Source organism: Apiospora marii (assembly GCF_038362585.1).
Source record: "Apiospora marii strain CBS 49790 chromosome Unknown utg000003l_segment0_segment0, whole genome shotgun sequence".
Classification (NCBI taxonomy): domain Eukaryota; kingdom Fungi; phylum Ascomycota; class Sordariomycetes; order Amphisphaeriales; family Apiosporaceae; genus Apiospora; species Apiospora marii.
This window is the reverse complement of record NW_027117374.1, coordinates 7,474,630-7,495,946: the sequence shown is the minus strand read 5'-3', so window position 1 is coordinate 7,495,946 and position 21,317 is coordinate 7,474,630. Positions and strand designations below refer to the sequence as shown.

The following is a 21,317-nucleotide window of genomic DNA, read 5'->3' as shown; positions in this document are numbered from 1 at the left end:
TGAGTAGGACCAGGGGGGTTGCAGGGCGCATACATCCACCCGGTCACCCCCGTATGAAGGATGTAGATCGACCGGTCCCCCACCGCTGGTAACTCTGGCTCCTCTTTTACATACGAGACAAAACAGTTAATGACTAATCTACCGAATCCACTGAGCGTACCGGGGTTGGGTAGAATGTGATCTGATAGTCCATTAGATGTCACGAAGAGGGAGTCTGCCTCGTAAGCGAAGTTAGCTGGTCCAAAAGGCGGTTGTCGATGGCTATAGTCTGGTCCGGGTCGTTAACCCCGAGTCGCGATATCAAGAAACGGAGAACGCTGCCATGTTCGCTTACATGGCTTGCTATGGCACGGGCTTGACGCGCCAGTGGGCCCACACATCAAAACTACATCTTTGCTCCAACGAGTGCATATCCCATCGACGATGCATCTGCACTACGTGGTGTGAACGGACAGGCTACGCTCTGATGTCGCGCGTCGCGCTGTTAAAGTATAGCCCTGCACCAAGTTCCCATACTGCACCTGGGCGATCTGGCCAGGCCACTTTCAATGCGACTCAGCGTCACCTAACAACAAGGATCTTTGATTATATGACAGAAGGATGAGTTTTGAACCTCCCTTGCCTGACCGCATTTGCTGCCCAGCGCCAACGGACGAATCCTCAGGCCTTGTCAGGGGTGGAAGTCCCTGACTGGTCCATTGACTGTGTGTTGATGAAGTGGTATGCTGGTCCGGCCCATCACACTTTCGTCGTAAGTAACATCGTGTCGCCTTGCAATTTCTTCTCCAACAGGAAAAGGGCTAGTGATAACAGGGCATAAGCGCCGGCACGATGGAAATGAAAGGATATATCAAAACCATTTCATCGGATTATCAAACCCAGGAGGTTAGCATAACAAAACGACGAGATCACTTAACTTAACGGGACCCTTTCCACGTTACGGACGGTCCTAGGACATCAACAATCTTTTCTATTCCCTCATCTCTATATGAGCGGTATGGAACGACGTATGGGTAATATTACCCCTCTAATCACCGTAGCAATATGCTTATGACACTAGGACATGAGCCACATGGGATATGGAGTTCCGAGCAGAGCTCGGCGAGCTGCAGCCTCTCATCAACCATCTCTCTATGAACGCCGGAGGGATTATGTGAGTGGAGTTCTAGGCAGGGTTTGGGAATGTGTTTAAGGGGTGTGAGTGGCAATGCACTACTCCTTGTGGATTAAGTCTATGTTGTCTATGCGGGATGGCTCCACTGCTCTGTTGGGCACTTTATCATTGCCTTAAGGCGTGTGGCTGCCCTCATTAGGGAGCTTAACTAGCCAGAAGAGAATGAAAACGAGATTCCTAGACCTTGAGGCATGATACTACAATGAAGCCACTGGATAGTGGGCAATTTTGCAAAAACGGGATACTTCAAGAATTCAGTGCACTGAGCCCGAAAGCCCTCGACCGCACCTGGCAATCGGACCAGGATGGGTAAGAACCCTACGCATCTTGCCATCAGGACATCCCAACACCTCCCCTTGAAGATAAGAGTGTACGGCGATGGCTTGGCTTTAAGTGTCAGTGCGTACACTGCTTCCAGGACGACTCCCATCAGCCGGTCCGTCTGTTCTTGGACCGTGCCGCCCGTGAGCATCGTCGCCAATGCCGCTGCGATCCTGACGTTGATATCCTTCCACGGGGCGTTCTTGAAGAGCAGTCGTTCTTGACCCCTTGGGGCGGGTGTGGCCGTCTCGAAGACCGTCTCGATGGTCCAGTGGTCCGATCCATGTTCCGTGTCGAGCACCCTGCACTTGACGAGAGAATCTTTTATCTCTTCCGATGCTAGGACGAGGTCGATGGTCGTACTGTAGGCTCCGCCACTCCACGTTTTCGTGCCCCTCGGGAGCAGACTGCTGAGGCCGAATTCGGCCATAAGATGAATAATCGGATCCGCCTCTCCTTGTTTCTCTAGTCGCACCTCCTCTCCACCCCAGAGATGGTCATGCCGGTTAAAGTCCCCCGTGATAATCACCTCTACTGCTGTCCCCGTCCTCCTTCTCACTACCTCGATCGCAGTGCGCAGCTTCCTGCACGCCTCTTGGACCGCCGGAGGATCTTCCCCGGGGACGTATACGGACGCTACGAAGACCGCATGTTCCGGCAGACGCACGATTGCCGCGGCCATGTCTGGGGACTCCACCGGGACCTATTCCGCTACCACTTCCTTGCTGACCCAGAGCATGCTCCGGATCGGCCACCTCCCGTCTCTCCGAACTGATGGGACCATCTTGACCCACCTATGGTGTACCATGGGTGTCGTCAGAAGCCGCCCCTGAGCCACCCTCGCGTGAGGCTCTTGAATCGAGATCACTGTCGCGTGCTGTATATCCTCGTCGTTGATGAGGCTGTCGTGTACGGGTCCTTGCTTCCTCACGTTGTTTTGAATAATGCGGAATGGTCTAGTCATGGTTCGATGGGTACAGCTTCGGACAGTGTCGGTTAAACGACTCGTGTGGTCCTCCGCACGGGACGCACTTCAGGACGGCTGCCTCGCAGCCGTGGTGGCTGTGCCCCTGCTTCGCGCATCGCCCACAAGTCTGAGCATTCTTGCACTGAAATGGCTTGTGCCCCACCTGCTGGCAGTTGTAACACTGTTCCGGCCGCTCTCGTCGCTCGAATGCCCTCGTGTAGCCCGACTCGCCTCCGGCGTGGAAAAAGCCCTCCTCGAGGAACTTCCGCGCCTCGCCGCCTTCGTCAGGTAAACGACCATGGAACCGTATGTCTTCCCGTTGTCCTTCCGGCTCAGCCATGCCACCTTGGCGACTGTCGTCTCGTTCTCTTGCCCAAATGCCTCGGCCACTCCGTCTCGGATCTCGTCGTTTTCGTTGAGGACTGCTGTGCGCCTGACACTGTCAACCTTAATTGGGTATAGTTCATCTCGCAGGACGCGAGCTCCTGACGCGTTCGTCTTCTCGGCGGCTTGCTTGACTAGTCGGTGCTCGGTCTCATCTCGGCAGACGATCTTGATGCGTTGGGGCTTCCTTGGGTCCATGGTCACGGCACGGCATCGCCAGTCCTTCTGTTCTCCCGTCGCTCGTATCTCCTTCTCAATCGCGGCTTGAACCGTTCCGGCGGTCACAGCCGCCCGTTTATCGTCCTCCATCCGGGAGGTGTCAATCGTGCAGTACAAGGTATCAGTGAACGTGGAGGGCGTCGTTTTCATCGAGGTAAGCGTGCGTACGTTGCTCGGCTGGCTCGTCGGGGGCGCGTGCGACTTGCGCGTAGGAGGCCTGAGGGCTCGTCTGGGCGCTTCCGGCGAGGGCCGCGCCGTTCTTGAGTTCTTTTAATTGTTGGGTGACATTTTGAAGCTCGGTGGCGAGCCGCTGGATGACTGCCTGCTGGTTGGTGATGATCTCTTTCAGATCTCGGATCTCGCTACGGGAGTCTTGGATCTCGTTCTGGGAGCTGGCCACGAGCTCGTAGACGCGCTGCAGCATCTCCGGCCCGATGGTCACATTGTTGCTCGAGCTTGTCTCCGGTGCATTGTCGCTTTTATTCGAGAGTAGCGCCTCTCGTGCTTTGGCGCTGGGCTTCGCCCGCTTCGTTCGTTTGACCGACGTCGCGATAGAGTTTGGCGCGTCCACCACGATCTTCATCCATCTCTGCACGGTCCTCCATTGTCGCGTTGGACGACCGCCGTCTCTTCATCCGACTCTCCTCTCTCTAATGGAACAGAATAACAATTGAATAAAATAAAGTTAGGCTCCTCAGGATTGGTCGACGGGGAATCTACCGGCCAGGTCGCTAGCTTCGGCTGGTTGGTCCGATGGTCCTCTCCTTGAAAGGGGGCCGGACCAAGGTTTCTGCCCTCTGGCAAGGACAAGATGATGGGATCAGTTATGGCTGACCTGGCGACTAAATATCCGTCCAACAGGCTGATGGATTTGTTCGGGTCGTTTTGTTATTAGGGAAGAAGCAGGAGATGGAGAGAGAGTGAAGCGAGGAGAGGCGGGCCAATCGAGTCCGTTAAGACGGATGCGGATCCGCGAGCCAGACTTTGTTTCGATGCGACCACAGAGGGAGTCAGCATCCAATTCGAGAAGCCTGTGTGGCAAAGATGCAGCTGGACGCGGCACAACTCGATACGTGATACGGCAACGCAGCAGGGTGTCCACTTCTAGATCAACTGTTATATCTGAGGCAAGACCAGAGGGGAAAGCGGGAGCCAATGATTATCTGAATCTGGTAAGATGATGCACCTGGGCCCGGTAAACTGGTCTTGGGTTCCTGGGTCTGTGTATGTATAAAGCGTGATCGTTATTGACGGGGTCCAGTTCTAGAGGGCGGGAGGTCCAGCGCGTCCGACCCAGCAGCTACCTTATGTATAAGCTGTGTCTGTCTCTCGGTCTATATCCTGGGTCCGATGGAGTGACGGCAGATAAAGAGAATGGAAAGAGAGAGGGAGGGAGAGGGAGAGAGAAGAGGGACTCGCTAAGGGATCGACGCAGTTGCTCAGGTGGACTCCAAGTGAGTGTTAACACGTTGGATGATGTATATAAAGAGGTGAAGCACATATGTGTTGAAGGTTTGTTCCGGGTGTAGGAGCTCGCCAGAGAAAGGGCTAACTGTACGTGGCCTGGCGACGGTTATGGCTGGACGCCACGGCTGTGGGTTGCTGCGTTGCGGTCGAGCTAGGGACGGGCCATTGTTACGTCATAGGGTTGCACAAGACTAAAAAGAAGTGGTTGCTGCGTGGTCGAGCGAAGGGGCAGCTGTCGTCCAGCTTTTCTTTTTCTGCTCCTGTTGCTGCTGCTGCTGCTGCTGCTGCTTCTTATTCTCCTTCGTTTTGACTTTCTTCTCTTTTTCGAGTTCAAACGTCCGATTCGTTCACGTCGTCTTGGCCGAACCAGCCGGCAGCGTGCAAGGGAATAGAGATGGGCAAGAAGGATACGGATATGGACCCTGAGGAACGACAAACCTTTAGGGCGGTCAGACAGGCGATATGGCAGGTGTAAGAGAAAAAAAAGAAGACAAAGGGAATACAATCATGCCCTGCTTCCTACTCATTAACCACCGCCAACTAAATAGCGGCGTCATCTTACTGAGGCCCTCTATCCAACCAATTATGCAGAGGATGTCCATATAGGCCATCTGGGGAACCCCCTACCTTGGATAGAGAGGCATCTGGACAAACATGTTGCTTTTCAAATTTGAGAAAAAAAAGAAATGAAAGACGGAGTTCAGTTCAGTCAAGTCAGTCCCTGGATTGACGATGAGGTGCTGGCTGTAACTGGACAAGTATACCGGGGTCAAAACACTACAGACTACATGGTTCCTCTTTTGACAGGGTTTAGGGCTTCTTGCTGATTAGATTGGTCGTCAAGCCAAGGTCTGGTCATGCTGCAGCTGAAATGCAGACCCCTGCAAGGATTTGTGTGGGTACTTCATGGAGGGTCGAGGATCCGTGCAGAAGTCTTTGTGCCTAGATTGGTTCTTGGATGGGCGACATACCTCGCGGATCTGTCCATCAGTACTTTTGGGAGACTGCTCTATTAAGTACTGTACATCGTGTGGAGGATCCGGTCAGGGTCGTCCCAGAACAGCTCAAGATGGAATAGATCGGCACCGGTAACACTGTAGGTAATTTGTATTGGACTCTGGGATACATGAGCATATGCAAAATGCAAGCCATAGTAAGTAAACCCTTGACGCAGTTCTGAGCATTCATGAAAACTCGACTCTATTTCGTACGTTGTCTAAAGGCATATACCCCGATTGCAGGTTGAAAAGTTGCGCGGGAACATGCCACCATCATGCCAAAGATCCTGCCTTTTGGAAACTGTGTTTGAACGTACGTTTAATACAGCGACTCAAGCCGACAAATGGCCCGCATGGCGCAGTGGTCAAGCGTCTGGCAGTGCATCAGTCAAACATCGGCTTCCAAACAGCTTGGTGGGCGACGAATGCAAGTAGGTTCGAATCCTGCTGCGGTCCGACCCGGCTTGTGGCAGTCGATAACAGCCATAACGTGGCCTGTGGACGCCATAAAACTCCACAAAACAACGCAACGACTCGACGACAATTGTTGTCACATAACGAAACGACTAAGCCGTACTAAGGCTACAAACGTACTCCTTAAAATATACTTGATAATGACTCAGGATCATTATCGTCGGAGCGGTGGCATATATACCAAGGTTTCTATACTCTCCTCTGTGTTGAGGAGTAAGCCCTCATCAGGGCTAGGTTCGAATTCATGTCTGTCATAGCTAGATAGCTGCATACGGACAATAAACTTGATTCAAAAAAAAAAAAAAAAAAGCCCACAAATTCAAATTGCAGCAGATCAGTAGTGGACTTGGAAAGTCCATATTTAAGCCGTCGCTTATCATCCTGGTCCTTACTGGTTCGCTATGGTGCACTAAGTCGCACCGTTCTCGTCGGGAGCATACGAAGCGAGAAACGGCTGCACCAGGAGTGGGAGACAGTAGAGACATAGCTACGCGTTTCATTCAAGGAGATAGTCCAGATACCGTTTATCAAACAACCAGGATCCAGGTTACACAGCCTTCGCCATTCCAGGCTGCGTTTCCTCCTGTAGTAGATGCTCACTGATCAACTTCTCGTGTACGCAACCATCTTCGTTGGCAGGGCTGCCTTCCTATTGCAACTTATACTGCTTCGTCACCCCTTTCATACGAGTGTCTAGAACATTCACGCCCTTGGGAGTACTACTGTAGCTTGCCTCAAAGTCGCGAACCATAGGACGACTTCAGTTTTACACATTGAAAACATGGTTCAATGCAATGATGGTGGAGACACTAAATTTATGTCAACCTTGCGTACATGTGTTGGTACCGGACGTGAAGATGACGATGTGATTAAGCTATGGTGAAACAAATAAGTGTTGTTAGGCCGGCAGAAAATGAGTGCTAAGGAGCACAGGGATTTGAATCAGGCCATAAAAGAGGTATTTCCATGGGTAACCCTTGATTTGTTGCCTTCGAGTCCGTATACTCGCACGTGTGGCCCTTCGTGGCCGGCTTCCGCGTGAAGAAGATGAGGACGTCCCGGGTCGCTCGTTTGTTCGGTTCCATGGCTAGGAGTGGTGAGAGGCTATATTTCCTCTCATTATCAGCGATGAGGAGCGTATCGAGAAGGTCACGATGCTGTACGACGGCCACGCGATGCTCCGAGAGGGCAATTTTATGTGCTATCCCGGTCTCCTGCGCCATTGTGTGCAGGGCAGAGGCGCAGCTATTGGGTTGCATGTTATCGCTCCCCAGGAACGTCGTCATGGTGTGATCGGCGCCGTCAGTGTGTACCCCTTCCAGCGCTGGCTCCCCAAGCATGTCCGTCGTCGTCACTATCCGCAGGTTGAAGGTGATGCAGATCCACCTCCTGTCCGAGTAGTCTTGGTGCGGGCGCTGTCTTGTGGAGAGCCCATACAAGATCAGACTTTTGAAGACTAGCAGAGCTTGGAAGACCGAGTTTAGTGACAGGTCGTTGCCCATCACGGCAAAATCTCGAGCTTGGCCAGAATCGGACCGCTTGAAATCTTCTTTCATAGTAAGAGCAAATGACTGGCGCACGAGACGGCTGATATTCCCTATATTTGGATCGATGCAGAACCGGGCGGTGTTGCTTCTGCGGAATGGCAGACTGAACGGACCCCAACCCGTTAGACATCGCCACCGCTCTGGCACACTTCGAATGTTACAGCCCTTCGAGAGGTAGCATCTGATTAGAATGCAACGTTATGGCGTTGAAAAATAGGAGGTCGGTTGGCCTGAGAAGCTCGAGTAACGACGCAATAACAGGGTGATCGTAATAGCTGGCTTGGTCAAGAGGGGTGAGACCGGAACCGCGCTTCTTCGTAGCGCAGTCAGACGCATATTGCTCCCAGCTCTGCATTCGGATTAGGAGCCTGTACTGTATATACGCATCCTGTCGTACAAATGCATAATCTGCGGTAGAGCAGATATAGACCTCAGGATAGAGAGAGTTGCGGATGGCGCCGCCGCTTAACATGATGAAGCTAGTGAACAGCAGTAAACTTGGAAGGGATAGGCGCCGGACTTTTACAGTATATGCACTTGGAAAACCAGCATCTAGAGGATTGCATCTGGGGTCGGAATGGCTGCGATTGGTTCTGAGCAGGCCGAAAAGTCGTATTGGCGCACACCATAATTGGCGTTTACCAGAATGGAGCGTGGGCCTGAACAGGCGTACAAGGCCAAAACCGGCAAAGCGGCGAATTTTGGGCCCCCAGCTCAGATTGTGGAAGGGCGATGCTGGTCACCGGTATGACCTGGACGTTTGACGTACTAGTAATGGTGATATTGAAAAGAACGACTATGCCTAAGAAAACCGTACAACCAACTTACCCCAACAACAACGTACCATTCTCTATCCTCGATCGTATCTCTCTACGATAGTCTGCCATCTTCTTTTTATGGCTTGGCTCCGCTGTCTTCTCCTTGTCGAATACCAATATCTTTCGACCTTTGATCTCTTGACACCTATGTAGACCGGAGTATATCGTCCCGACATCACACCATTTACGATCCAACCGAAGGAACCTGTAGGTTTGGTTAGTTAATGGTCCATTTAATACGATTTGGAGTCATACCCATCATTCTCACACAACCAAAGTGATTCATCGAGAATTTGTAAGTAAACTTCTTCTCCGTCGTTGAAAGAGTTGTTGAGGATAGTACGAGTGTGCTGCCATCCATCCGCACCCCTGATCCGCTTCTCGAGTGGGAAGTTACGGTTGTCGCTCTTGAAGGGTTTCACCGACTCCTTGCCGTGAAACTCTGTTGTCTTGATACGGAGAACTGCCGAGTTATCAGGTACTGCATCCGTATAACTGGAATAAATAGAAGATTAAGACACACCAGGTCTACCATTCTGAATGACACTTTTGAAGACCGAGAGGTCGAGAGTTGGTACATTGTTGGCCTCTGGAATGAAGCACCCATGGGGCAGTCCGTATAGTTGCGCGGGTGGGCGAGACAATACAGAGGCAATATAAACCCTGCTAAGAATCTCTTTCACCCGTTGGCATACAGCAAGATGTGGTGCGTGGAGGTTAACACCACTCCAAGTGATGACGCGGATCGTTTCCGTATCCGCAGCAAAGATGGTTTCTACCTCAAGTTTTTGCTCTTGACCGTCGCGGTTGATCGTAGCAGCCATACTTGGCTTCCAATGAGTGGGTCGAGATTGGGGATTTTGGTTACCAACTGTCCATCCAGGTCTAGAAGAATGTCGCCATCTTTAAGATCGCACTGGTTGCCGGCAAAATGCTTCGAGGTTTGGAAAACCCGAGGCATTGACCCTTCCAAGGATGTAATCCGGTCTATCCATGAACCACGTACTCCTAGCATGTGACCTTCGTCCATAGAAATAACCTGTATATCGTCTAGCAGCATCCGGTGTGGCCGACTTCCGGACCAATCTTGTGGCGGCGCAACTCCATAGGTGAAGACCCGGTCTTGACCGTGCTCCTCGCTATGCGCGCAAAATCCCATGATGAGAAATTGGGCAACGTCGTGTTCGTCGACACAGATCCTAAGCCTGATGGCTTTTGGGTTGAACTTGAGAAACGCAAAGTCATGGGCGTTATCTCGGTAAGCGGGAGTGACTTCAACAACCTCCTTGTTACTGAAGGTAGCTTCCCCTTTGAAACCAATCGTTTGAACGACATGCCTGTTGGCCAAGATGTAGCCCTGTTTGGCATCGACAATAAACCCACTAGCGTGAGATACCGAGGCAGTTGGTGTATCGAAGGGGACAGAATGGTAATAGGAAAGCGAAACAGTGCTACTAGAAGCCTTCGAGATTGCCTCATCCAACTGCTTGTCTGACATCTTGGGCTCTACTCATCAGTCGATGCAGGCAGTGGCAGCGGGTCTATATCAGCGATCATTTCTACGGGAATGGAAAGGTATAAATGGCGGATGCCGTTACTGGAGGCTGGGGGGGGATTGATTGGAAAGAAGCCCCGCCCATTGAAAATAGAGTGGTAGATTTGTTGATCGTGACGTAGCATGCAGTCGCCTTCATGTTTGAAGGTCCTTGATCTCATTGTATCACCCGTTTGCCTGAATGTCGATCGTCAGGACCATATCTCTCTTTTCCAAGCTTCGCCTTGGTGTAGATGCCTGCCTAGTAGCGATTTGGCCAGATGTGAAGATGTAAGTCCAAATTTCTATTGGGCACTTGGCACATTACGCTGACATAGTCCTGAAAGGTACCGCTTATCTGCCCTGCAATGTATAACAGGATAGGTGACTGATACTTGTCGTGTCATGTCACAAGATGCAGATCATATGCCTTTGTGTCCAACAGTTTGGCAGGGGGCTAGTGATGCTACGGGATAAGACTCTAATGTCCTGCGCTTAATATGAAGTGTTCGGCGCGGGATCATCCATGGCTAGTTGAGTTGATGGCTGCATGAAAACCAGTCGAAACTCAATAAGAAATAGGGAATGGAAGTCCAAGCGAAGTATATCCCCCAGACGTAATTGAAACGGGTACACCCTTGTCTGCATCACACTGGGGTCTGTCCTTGATTCAGTCCCGAACCTGTACGGGCCATATCGAGGGAATCCTTGGCCTTATTCTTTGATAAGTTCAAGAGTGTGTTTCTTTCTGTGGGGATCGAATGTATCCAGCTCACAGCTTGACCTAGGACATCGCAAGGTCATGGCAGGAGGGGATTATGCCAGGTAACAAGACGAATAGCCTCGGACCAGTGCAAATACTAAGAATAAAAACCTGGATGGATCTTTGGGTATGTATTTCTTGCCATCCATCGCAAGAATATTTTCCAAGTTATCCCGACTTTAATAGAGAGTGTGCTGTGCGTCACATCCTACTTCTTCAATAATAGACAACATCCACCGTCAGCCACTATCTGCATCCCATTCGTTACCACTGTTCCCCGACCTGAGTACTGTCTCAGTTAATGGGGTCTTCGCCGAAAGTAAGGCCTCCTGAGTCCATGTGACCAACCTGTATCAAATATTGCAAGCGAATGTCACCCTTTGAAGCATAAGAGCCTGTACATTTAAAACCGTATACTATATAATGCATTAGAAAGAATGAAATCACGCCCGGCAGGCCCGGGGCGGTAAGGGGTAGTGGTCCACCGACACTGTACCCACTGCAAGCACTCGTACGCCTCGCTTAGAGCGAATCGGTGGATGTGGCCATATTAAACAGGGTCGGATTTCAGCGCGGGCAGCATCGCCAGCATCTACTGGAACACGTTAATAAAGTCAAGTGTGTTCCCGGGGTGGGATACCAGAAGCGCCCAGGTGGATATAGAGACGTTGGTCATCACTACGGCGAATTGAATTTCAGCCCGGCCACGTTCAGGGGTCTTGACAGGGCCTCCCAGGAAGGACAGATTCAACAACCTCGCTTGCTTATTACTGTGCATGTCAAAAGCCCATTCCCGGATGATGGTCTCCAAATACAATTGCTTCCTGGCTATTCCGTTTCCCGAATAGTCTTGATCGTACGCTGGATAATCCTAGTTCGTTGGTGGGTACGCGGAGAAGGCCACTGAATGAGAAAACTCCCTGACATGCACGTATGCAGACATGGATGGTACACCGAACGGGAATTATGATGTGCTCTCTACAAGTTGAGCGGCACGTATTGCTCATAGGCACGTTCGGTGGATGGCTGGGCATAACATTGACTCAACAGATAGAAGTAGACCTGACGCATTAGGATGAGAAATATGGCCATGGTTCAGTGGACTAGTAGAGGAGAGTTCTGTGGCAAATGTCTTTCAGGTAGTCTCCTAATACGTTTATTTTCCTTTCTTCGGACGTACTGTGCACTTGCCGTAATCTAGGACCTATCCAGTACGTACCCATCTGGCACGTCAGCATGCATGTATGCCTAACTTCGCCACAATCATCGCCCAGCATTGCCCTCTTCTGTCTTTCTTTTGCTGACAAGGCTGGATCAGGGTGAAGTAAAAAATATTTATACAACTTTTCCTTCACTAATCTAATGGTTCATGGTCATACTTTTGATATACACAACTAGTTACCTTGGATTTGTTATGTTGCATTTAGCAACAGCCTCGTTTCCCCTGTAAGGCAATGGTGCCCGATTTCATCTGATTGCCGGATCTCGACCTCCCGCGTAACACATCAGAGTATTAGACCGCTATGTTTGATTATACATACCTTACTGTATGTCCAAGGCAAAAGTCGCACCCCTCTTTATGCGAATCTTCCATATTGAAAACAGACGAATGCCTTGTATACTCGGGGTGTAAATAGCCACAAGCAATCACAAGGTCCACGGACACCAGAATTAACAAGCGCCCCTTTTCGCCCAATTAGCCATGCACAAATACGAGAATGCCTCATGTCCAACTGACCTAGCGAGGCGAATTTCCTTCTTACCCGACCGGTAGGCTGCAGGCTTTCTCACATCTCTTCCCAGGGTTATAGGCGTGATAGACAAGCCCCAGGGGTCCCATGTATTGGCTGAAAATTGCTGTGAATCGCTGGGCGCATCAAGTCGACCCTCCACCACGTTTTAATTGACGGTGACAAAGATAAACCTGTATTCGGCTACATTTTTGGCGTCACAGTGTACAAGGTAAGTGTGAAAGAGAAATCTATAAATGTTGAGTGACAAGAAACTAAATGTGTTGTGGCTCCAGGCTACCAACCACCTGGGGCTGCCTGTTTCCCCATATGGGATTAGCTAGCAAGCCAGAATAGCTGTAGATGGAGCGAGCAACAACATCAATGCATCTCCAGCCTTTGGCCCCAACAAAATGTGAGCATTCGGTCAGCGTGGTAGAAGGTCGAGAAGCGGGGGATCAAAGCCTTGATTTTGCATCTATCTACCGGGTCTTTCTCATGTCATATATACAGGTCTTTGGTTTCACAGCGCATGCCATTTCAGCCCCTCTGATCCAGAGCTTCGGCTCATGGTGTCGGTCGTCAAGCGGATGCTACGGTATGTGTTGTCGGCGCGTTAGGAAGAATCGTCCTTTTCCTGGCAATTTAATATTATCGGATAGTTAGAAGTTAACATAGCATTTGTTCTCTGCCTACAATTGGACGAGAAGCCCGCCCCCACGGCCCATAGCACAGCCGCTTTCTCCTGTGGCTGATGAGAGCAGCCACCCCCTTAACCTGCTTCTTCCACCTCCCTCCAATATTCATACACATTTGGCACTTGAGCCGAATAACTTCCATAAAATGGTCACAGTCACAACAATCCTTCAATCAGGTAGTAAGCCTTCATTTTTGACATTCTACCGACAATTTTACGGCAAGTCCTACGGTTTCTCCCCATACTATATAGTATACACAAACGTTGACCTCCCCCTGTCGCCATGATAAACCCGTCCCACCCCCTCTCATTTCTCGTATCTATCCGACCCTGGTATGGAACAGCTCGGTGGCTACCTGTAGGATGCCCTCCGCAGCCGCTAGGCCTGTGATATATGATCAGCGAACGACCCGCTCTCTGCCCGACGCCTCGAGCCAATCACCGACAATGTCAGGCCAAGAGGTACCAAGGGTTGTGAAGTAGTATTGGCGACCGGTCGCAGCAAACAAGTGTTTGGCCTTGGCCTCCAACAGGGATGCTTCTGCAAGATCTCCCCGGCGGGTCTCCAATTCGTTCGCAGAGTATGCAATAACCATGTCTGTAGCCTGGCATTGCATGATGACGCTTGGAAACCACAAGGGCGTGTTGCCAGGCAGCGGATGCCGAGTCTAGATCACCGGCAACGTGTTCCAAAATTGCAGTAGCGATCGCGATGTTTACCCGATCGAGCTTAAGAGTTCTGCTCTCCGTCTGGTCATGGCCTGGCTCTGCCAAGACTGCGAATAGGCTTTTCGCTGAGACCATATGCATGTACGACTGCTTGTCACGTAGCGCATTTAGGAGACGGGTGAGATGAGCGTTGGCGAGAGCCAACCGAAGGCGCCGACTCGAAGCAGCGGTACTGATAACAGTCTCCAACCTGTCGATCGCACTAGAACTCTGGTCAAGCTCACATTCCACGGCAGCTAGATGGATAACACACCTAGTTCTCAGCCAGTGATGGCGCATGCAGCTGGTTAAAGGGCTATCAAGTGACGACTGCCACACAACGCTGCGAGCAAACACCAGAAATGAGACTACCTACGACAAGGTCGACTCCCCCAACCTCTCGTTTGGCCAAGGGTCCAAGTGAGCATAAGCCGCTCCCGCAGGCTCATACGCCAATCAATATGGCATTCTTAGTCATACTGGGAGCTCTGTTGGGAGAATGACATCGAATCGTATCCAGTGTTGCAACCCACCTGGGCTATTCGCGAAGGAACTACTTCGCGCCAATATCCAGAAAACATTCATGAGCAGCAGCTAGTGTTGACACTTTGGAGCTCCTTAATAAGTAAGTAGATAGCGAGATGCTTACAGTAATTATTCTGCACGCAAAGGCCCAACAAACGGCTGGCACAGGAAGCACAAAACCTGCCTAGCGAGGCTTTTGCTGAGCATTTATGCCTAAGATAGCACAAAAACTGTAGGCTTGTGTGCCTTGCTAGCATAGCCCGGTATGCTGGGGGAAAGGGGGTAGACCTGCCTCTGGGTGCGTTGTATGTATCGGTGAGTGTTCGTCCCGTGCCCGCCAAGCAAAGCAATTGTATGTTTGGTCGTAGCTGCTTTGGGCGTCGTGCCAGTGCGCGAGACCGCCTTTGATTGTCATGTCACGCGATAGACATTGGATTTTGCCAATGATGCGCCTGGACACTTGTGAGAGAACTAGGTGTTGTGATGATTTAGAGCCATGACAAAAGGGGTCTTGTAACCGTAGTTTCCAATATCCAATTTTTGACGTAGCCGCAATGAAATCAGGATTATCCAGTGTCAAACCGTACTCTCTTTTTGCTGCATCAGCTCAAGAGGCTCACGGGCTATTTTCAGTCCTAAGTTCTGTTGGCCCTTACTGTCGAGTGGATTTATCAAAGGTCTTTTCTCTTGCTTAGGCTAATTCAGTCCTTACGACATACTCCGGGCGTTTAAGGGCAGCCGAAATGCATCTAGCCGTAGGCGTATGTAGTCCTGAAGTAGCACGGGGTCGCTGTACGCCCAACCTCCCGTGCTGCTGTTCTGGTTCGTACTTTCCCGTATCTCTGGGTAAAGCATACCCGTTTTGCATCCTTTGCTGGCCATGCTACCGATAGCTACCCCGATATTCCAGATTTCGTATCTCGAGCCCCAGTCTCCAGAATTGACCAGTGCAGTACAGTACAGTACCCAACCTGCCATTTAGGGGTTGATCATATTGCGAAGATACGGATTTCTCGATTAGGAAGTGCTTCTTGGCAGCCGGTCTAACCATGTTGCGTGACATTCCATGCCGGCGTAGTTGTGGTCCCGAATATACGTACGATATTACAGTGTGTACTGAAGGAGCGGTTCTCGCAGCACGTGTACCGCCTACCGACACCCATTGACATGCTGGTTGCCACTGGACGTCTGAAAACGGACCTGGCCCATGCCAGAGTACCAAATACTTCCAGTGCTGGGGGCAGTAGAAGTGCGCTTTCGCGGTCGTGCCTGGTCGTCCACACTCGTTAATTTCTTTACTACGGCCTCCTCGAGAGACAGTATCTACCATGTGGGTGGTAGATTTTGGCTGGCACGGCTAGCACAACTTCTGACCCCACGGCTGGATTTCGCCGACGACTCAATTCCACCGCGTCCAATGTGTATGGGCCCCTCGTAGCTGCCGATGTGCTTCTGTGGCTCGTTGCTTTGGGCTAGTCCGGTCCCGTTCACAACAGGCAGCCGAAATGCATCCTGTTGTCCCAGGTATTCCAATACTAGTATGCGCTCATTGTACCCCAAATCCTCAATGCAGCTCTTCTGGCTCGTACCTACCAGTATCGTACATTAGGCTTCTGCATCTGTTTCTGATCATGCTACATAAAGCGACTTCCTGCCCTGGTGGCCTCGTACCTCAGGGAACAGTTGTCAATCAGAGTCCGATGTACAGTAGTACGGACGTGACTAGACGCAGCTCAACTTACGAAGCAGCCTATTGCGTGAGCAGGAAGTACTTATTCGTAGCCAGTTCTAGGCATCTCAAATGTACAGCCTAGACTGGTTAAGCTGCGGTAGGGCAGATGTAGACCTCAGGATGCAGAGCTGCTGGTCGCGTCGCCGGTCCAAGGGAGCAAAGTCAGCGAACAGCAGTGCCGATATTGTTGTTAGCCGTGGCGCACTTGCTGGCTCACACGAGGCACTTTCAGGCCTCTCCAATTCCCACCGAGTAGTTGCAGAAAGGATACTGGGAGGCCAAACTACCATTCTGGTCCGCCCGACCGTAGTCTCTTATTGAACCTCCCCGAAGCGCGCCGATTTCAAATGGAGCCATAGCCTGATGTTCCCCCGCTCCGCTTGTACTGTTCCGGCGCAGGGTGGCAAGTTACCTTGGAGCCAGTGTCATCCAGCGGCTGCTTTCTTTCTGCTGCATTGCGTCGAGATTCGAATACTCTCCTAGGCTGTTTCCGGTCCTGGCTTCCATCGTTGCCCGCACCTGTTGGCGTACTATTGGGGTGCAGAGCCGGAAGAGTAGCAATGGCGCACTAGCGTCCCTTGAACACGCCGTTATTAACGAGGAGCCGGTTCGCGACCCCGCACCAACTAGGACCAACTTCTAAGGCGTCGAATGTGCCAAGTTGCATTTCCCTCGTACATACACAGCGGTACACTATAGAGCTGCAAGACAGAAACTGGACGAAGTAGATGCTGCTGCTCCTCTTGACTGTCCTGCGGCTTTCCCGTTAGTCTGTCAATTGCTGCAGTCATTTCTACACGTATGTACGACCAACGGTAAGCAACTGTTGTGGCTTAGCACCCAAAACAGCTCTACACAGGATCATATTCGAGAGCTAGCGGACGATTCTTTGGCTACGTTAGTGTACTAACCCGTGAGAGAAGCTCAGGTTCCATACAGTACCCTACCACAGTGATCCGCCGACGTCCTCTGTTCTCGTGGGCCTAATACCATCCCGCCGCTACGTTGCACCCTCGATCGTCCCTGCGTACCGGGCCCGAACGTTGAGCACGACGCGTTACATTTCCACATAGCTGCGGCTCCTCCGCTGCTGCGAAGACCTAACATGCTGCGCATGTTGACTCTAACCGCGACAAAAGGACCATTCGCGAGCCATCCTCCCACCACGGTGCAACAAGCAGCAACGAGTCGCTGGCAGGTCCAAGCCCACTGACATGAAATCCACTCAAGCACATTATATGCTCAAGCCTGATGGAGATTGTATCTCCACTCTGGCCCTGTGGAAGCATATCAGATTCACTAGGACCCTCCAGTCTTTCCAATGGATGAGAGAATCCTCGTCACCCCTGCAAAACCAAAGATATAGTTAGCTACTATAATGTGGACCCTTCTGCGAGACCAGGCTCTCCCAGTCCTCGAAGCGCGAATACGGGAGAGTGGCGGGGTCGAAGCTCTGGAGCCGAGTGTAGAAAGACCACGATTCGAACTTCTGAGGAAGGCGTGTGAAGATGCTGATGTTTTCTTCGTCGTTCTCCATCAAATATTCTGTCTTTGGTCGTCCAGCCCACGCGAAACCCACAAGCTCTACGTTCCAGGCGCACACGACCCTTCTTTGATCGATAGCGCGTTCGGACAACTGAGCACAATTCTCAGGAGTAATTCTGCAATCTGTCCAGCACAGTTGAATTGGCTTGTGCACTTCCCTGGACCTCTCGACGTATTGCGCCATTCTTTCCCTGAGTACAGCCGCGTCGTAAGAGCTGTATTGGACTTCTTGGTTCGTCTCGGGCAATTCTGGATGGCCATCATCGACGAACACAAGAAACTAGGGTACCCGCTGCTGTTTGATGAGATGCTTAGCACATTCCAACTGCACTCAACGGTTCTCCAGCCTATCGCATTTAAAGCTTCCAGGCGAACATGTGGCATTGCCGATGGACCGGTTGGCACGCAAATGGATGAGTTGTTCAAAGAGGACCAGGCGCAGCACCTTCAGGCCAACGGCTATTTCCATTCGAGAACGAACCGAGAATCTCACAAAGAGCCAATGTCTCAACTTATAATCCAGAAATACAAAGCACTTGCTGCGGGAACGCAGGTGCCTAACAATGATGGCGAATACATATCGCCGCCCACTTTTGCTCCTGATCTTCGGCCACATGTCTTTCAGCAGCAGCAACAGCTCAACAATTTGTGGCCATCGCACGCACGGCCTCCAACATACCATGAGTCTTTCAACCGCGCAGCCGCAGTTCATAGTACTCTACCGGCTGTACCATGGCCTATACTGGCAACGGCCCAACCTGGGTCGAGCATACATGGCGGTAACACTCCAACTTCGGAACAACCAATTTATCTGGCTCTACCAACCACCTCACCGCGATTTCGGGTACAGTCGAATATGGCACCCATCCAGAATGTATTAGGAGATGGTCAACAACCCTCCACAAATCTCTCACTTAATATGGCCCAAGGACATTTCAGTCACGCGCCACAGGTGCAAGTCTTTCAGCGGCAGCATGTGCTTTTGCTGCCTCTGTGTCATCAACAAGCCCCAGTGATGAGACATTCGTCCCATAATCATGTCCAAGATACCCACGCAAGACTTTCTGAGCGTCGAAGTCTTGCCTCTGTGTCAGTCCAGGCATTGCATGAGCATGTCTCCCCCGTTAATCCCCAAACCGCGACAGGCCAGTCTCATCAGAATTTGCAGGGTCAATCTGGCCGCCGCGCATTACCAAGCGTTCAGAACCGTGTGGGGATTTCTGTACAACTTCCACAGATGAGCATTCCAGCTAGGGCAATACCAACAAACACGGTTGCTGGGAACATGCCCCCAGGCGCTAGCAACCATCCTTGTAAAGATGACGAACTACTACAAGTGGCGCAGCAACACACGAAATACCAAAGTCCCCCGCAACAGCATCACCAGCAACTCTACCAGCAAGTGCAAAGACAAACTCCCCAACAGTATCTTCCACCACAACAGCAGCAACCTGGGCAGCAACCGCTTGCCATTAGCTTTTTAAACCAACAGGCTCCCACCACCAGACCTTCGAGCGTTTTAGGTGATTCACAACTCCATGGAGATAGCCGTACCAATGCAGGAAGTCAACCATTTACGATTACTCATGACCCACCGGTCACTTTGCCTAATTGGACACACGACCCTTACGATCGAAATTCTTTAGCAAATACATTACACCAGGCTGGTATTAGAAGCCCCAAGGGCATGCTGAATGGTACTTTGAAGCCCCCAAGTCAGGAGAGATACTACCAATACGTCAAATACTTGGCGCTGAGCCCCTCAGCCGTCCCGCCTCATCCCGACTTGTACACCTTCCACTTTGGCCTTTCTGACCAGGAGTATGCGAAATTATCAAGGAATACCGTCATGTATGGCAACGCTCGTCCGTCCTTGCCTATCAATATATTCTCAAACGGGTCAGTGCGTGTCCGGCTACGATGCGTTTTTTGCCGACACGATGTGGAATCGATACCCGAGGGGCAATGGGTGAAGTGGGACACCGTCTGGCCTGATCATACTTACATACAATTAAATGGCCATATCCTAAGGATCGGGGACGAGCAACACTACCGCTATGATCAGCCAGTTGAAGTCGACCACTATGTCGTTCCCGGTCGCAACGAACTCAAAGTGTTGGTTCCACCGAACACGTTGATCCCGTTAACCAAAAAGCCGTTCATTGATATCGAGGTGGTGGAGACACTCAGCCATAGTTCTGTTCTCGCGTTGAATAACTTCAGCATACACAAGACGCCAGCCGAGCAGACTTTGAACAACATCAAGACGCGTCTAGGGGGCGCACCTTGCGGCGCACTTGACGGCGATATCACTATGCTCTCTAGTGATCTGGTCATTAGAATCACTGATCCCTTTAGTTCTCGTATATTTGACGTACCTGTTCGGGGTATAAGTTGCGAGCACCTGGACTGTTTTGATCTCGAGACGTGGCTAAATACTCGCCCAATCAAGAATTGGTGTGTTTGCGGGACCAAAGGAGCGAATTGTGGTGCCTGCCCTAAAGGATCTTCGTTAACAGATAAATGGAAATGCCCCATCTGCGGCGAAGATGCTCGGCCTCAAGTACTTCGCATTGATGGTTTCCTCTCGGAGGTCAGATCGATATTGGCCGTGCAAAGGCAGCTTACTGCCAAAGATATTACTGTCTCTGCTGACGGTTCTTGGAAACCGATCATCGATTCAGATATGGAAGAAGCCGGCGAGGGAAGTGGGGTTGATATAAGGCCAGTGCAGGTGCCGCGGCCAGCACGACCTCAGTCAGTTACCAAGATTGTGTCACGCAGAGCGCCTATCGAGATCATTACGCTAGACGATGATTAGGTTATCATTCCCCATCATGGCCGATCAGATGCGCTATTACTGGGCAATGGTGACGGAGAGCTGCGGCTGGTACATGGCGGATAATATGTGGAACAGGTTGAGGCTCAAATCTGTACATACGAGACGAGAGGCAGTGCTGGTCGGGTTCCAGGTTTGGTTTGGTTTCCAAGATTTCGGTTGTTTATTGTGGTAGGAGGCCTTTAGGGGGTGTGTATAGATGATGTCGCCAATGACGTAACCAGGAGTCCGTTTAATGGCCACGTCGTCAGCCAGCCTCGGGAGGATCATTGCCGTTGGTCGATGGTTCCTACCATAAGACGTTTTCAGGCGGCGGCCTCCCTTACAGATTGTTCGAGGAGCCCTAGAAGCTGAACTTACAGGGGCTCGCCTCTTTGCCCTCCACATCCCGTGGAAACAAAGCCTCGCGGGTATAAATTCCAGCTATCTGGCTAGTTCTCTCCAGTCCTGAATTTCTCCGTGTCCTTCCATTGTGACAAAGGTTTTATCTGAACTCTTTTACCATTCACTCTAGCTATGCCTACACAAAATCATCACTTCAACATCTCGGAGCACCCAGAATTGATGGATCTAGTCACTCAATGTTACAATTTAGCCTATGGTCTCAAGGGATGCGCCAAAAACCTCCAATATATACTCAGAAGCCTACCTGACTGCAACTGCGACTGCGACTGCGACTGCAAATACTTGGAGGAGGAATGGATTTACAGAATCCAGGATGCCAGCGAGTTTGTCAACGAGCTTGAATTCAAAATCGGTAACAAGGAACCGGCGCCGGGAGAAACCAAGGGTAACGATCCAGTGGACTGGCTTCTTTCGGCATTTGCCTTCGGGTTTTTTCTGGGGTTTATAGTGGCATACGCTGGGAACTACTA

At 51.1% G+C, this 21,317-nt stretch overlaps 4 protein-coding genes across 4 annotated transcripts; all 4 read right to left on the bottom strand.

Moving 5' to 3' along the window:
- Window positions 1–6,924: 6,924 nt before the first annotated feature.
- Window positions 6,925–7,560, bottom strand: PG985_005821 (uncharacterized protein; the record flags this gene model as incomplete). Its single annotated transcript, XM_066825590.1, has 1 exon — window positions 6,925–7,560. One exon carries the CDS (start codon window positions 7,558–7,560, stop codon window positions 6,925–6,927), a length of 636 nt encoding a protein of 211 aa, XP_066688750.1.
- A 705-nt stretch (window positions 7,561–8,265) lies between these two features.
- PG985_005820 (uncharacterized protein) lies at window positions 8,266–9,867 on the bottom strand (the record flags this gene model as incomplete). The annotated part of the gene is made up of 6 exons (XM_066825589.1): window positions 9,452–9,867; window positions 8,893–9,254; window positions 8,625–8,832; window positions 8,566–8,574; window positions 8,396–8,514; window positions 8,266–8,303 (listed from the first exon to the last, which is right to left on the bottom strand). Exons 2-6 carry the CDS (start codon window positions 9,191–9,193, stop codon window positions 8,266–8,268), a joined length of 675 nt encoding a protein of 224 aa, XP_066688749.1. The 5' UTR covers window positions 9,194–9,254; window positions 9,452–9,867.
- Window positions 9,868–13,491: 3,624 nt separating this feature from the next.
- Window positions 13,492–14,101, bottom strand: PG985_005819 (uncharacterized protein; the record flags this gene model as incomplete). Its single annotated transcript, XM_066825588.1, has 3 exons — window positions 13,492–13,761; window positions 13,814–14,024; window positions 14,076–14,101. 3 exons carry the CDS (start codon window positions 14,099–14,101, stop codon window positions 13,492–13,494), a joined length of 507 nt encoding a protein of 168 aa, XP_066688748.1.
- A 3,323-nt stretch (window positions 14,102–17,424) lies between these two features.
- Window positions 17,425–17,595, bottom strand: PG985_005818 (uncharacterized protein; the record flags this gene model as incomplete). The annotated part of the gene is made up of 1 exon (XM_066825587.1): window positions 17,425–17,595. One exon carries the CDS (start codon window positions 17,593–17,595, stop codon window positions 17,425–17,427), a length of 171 nt encoding a protein of 56 aa, XP_066688747.1.
- Between the last annotated feature and the right edge of the window lie 3,722 nt (window positions 17,596–21,317).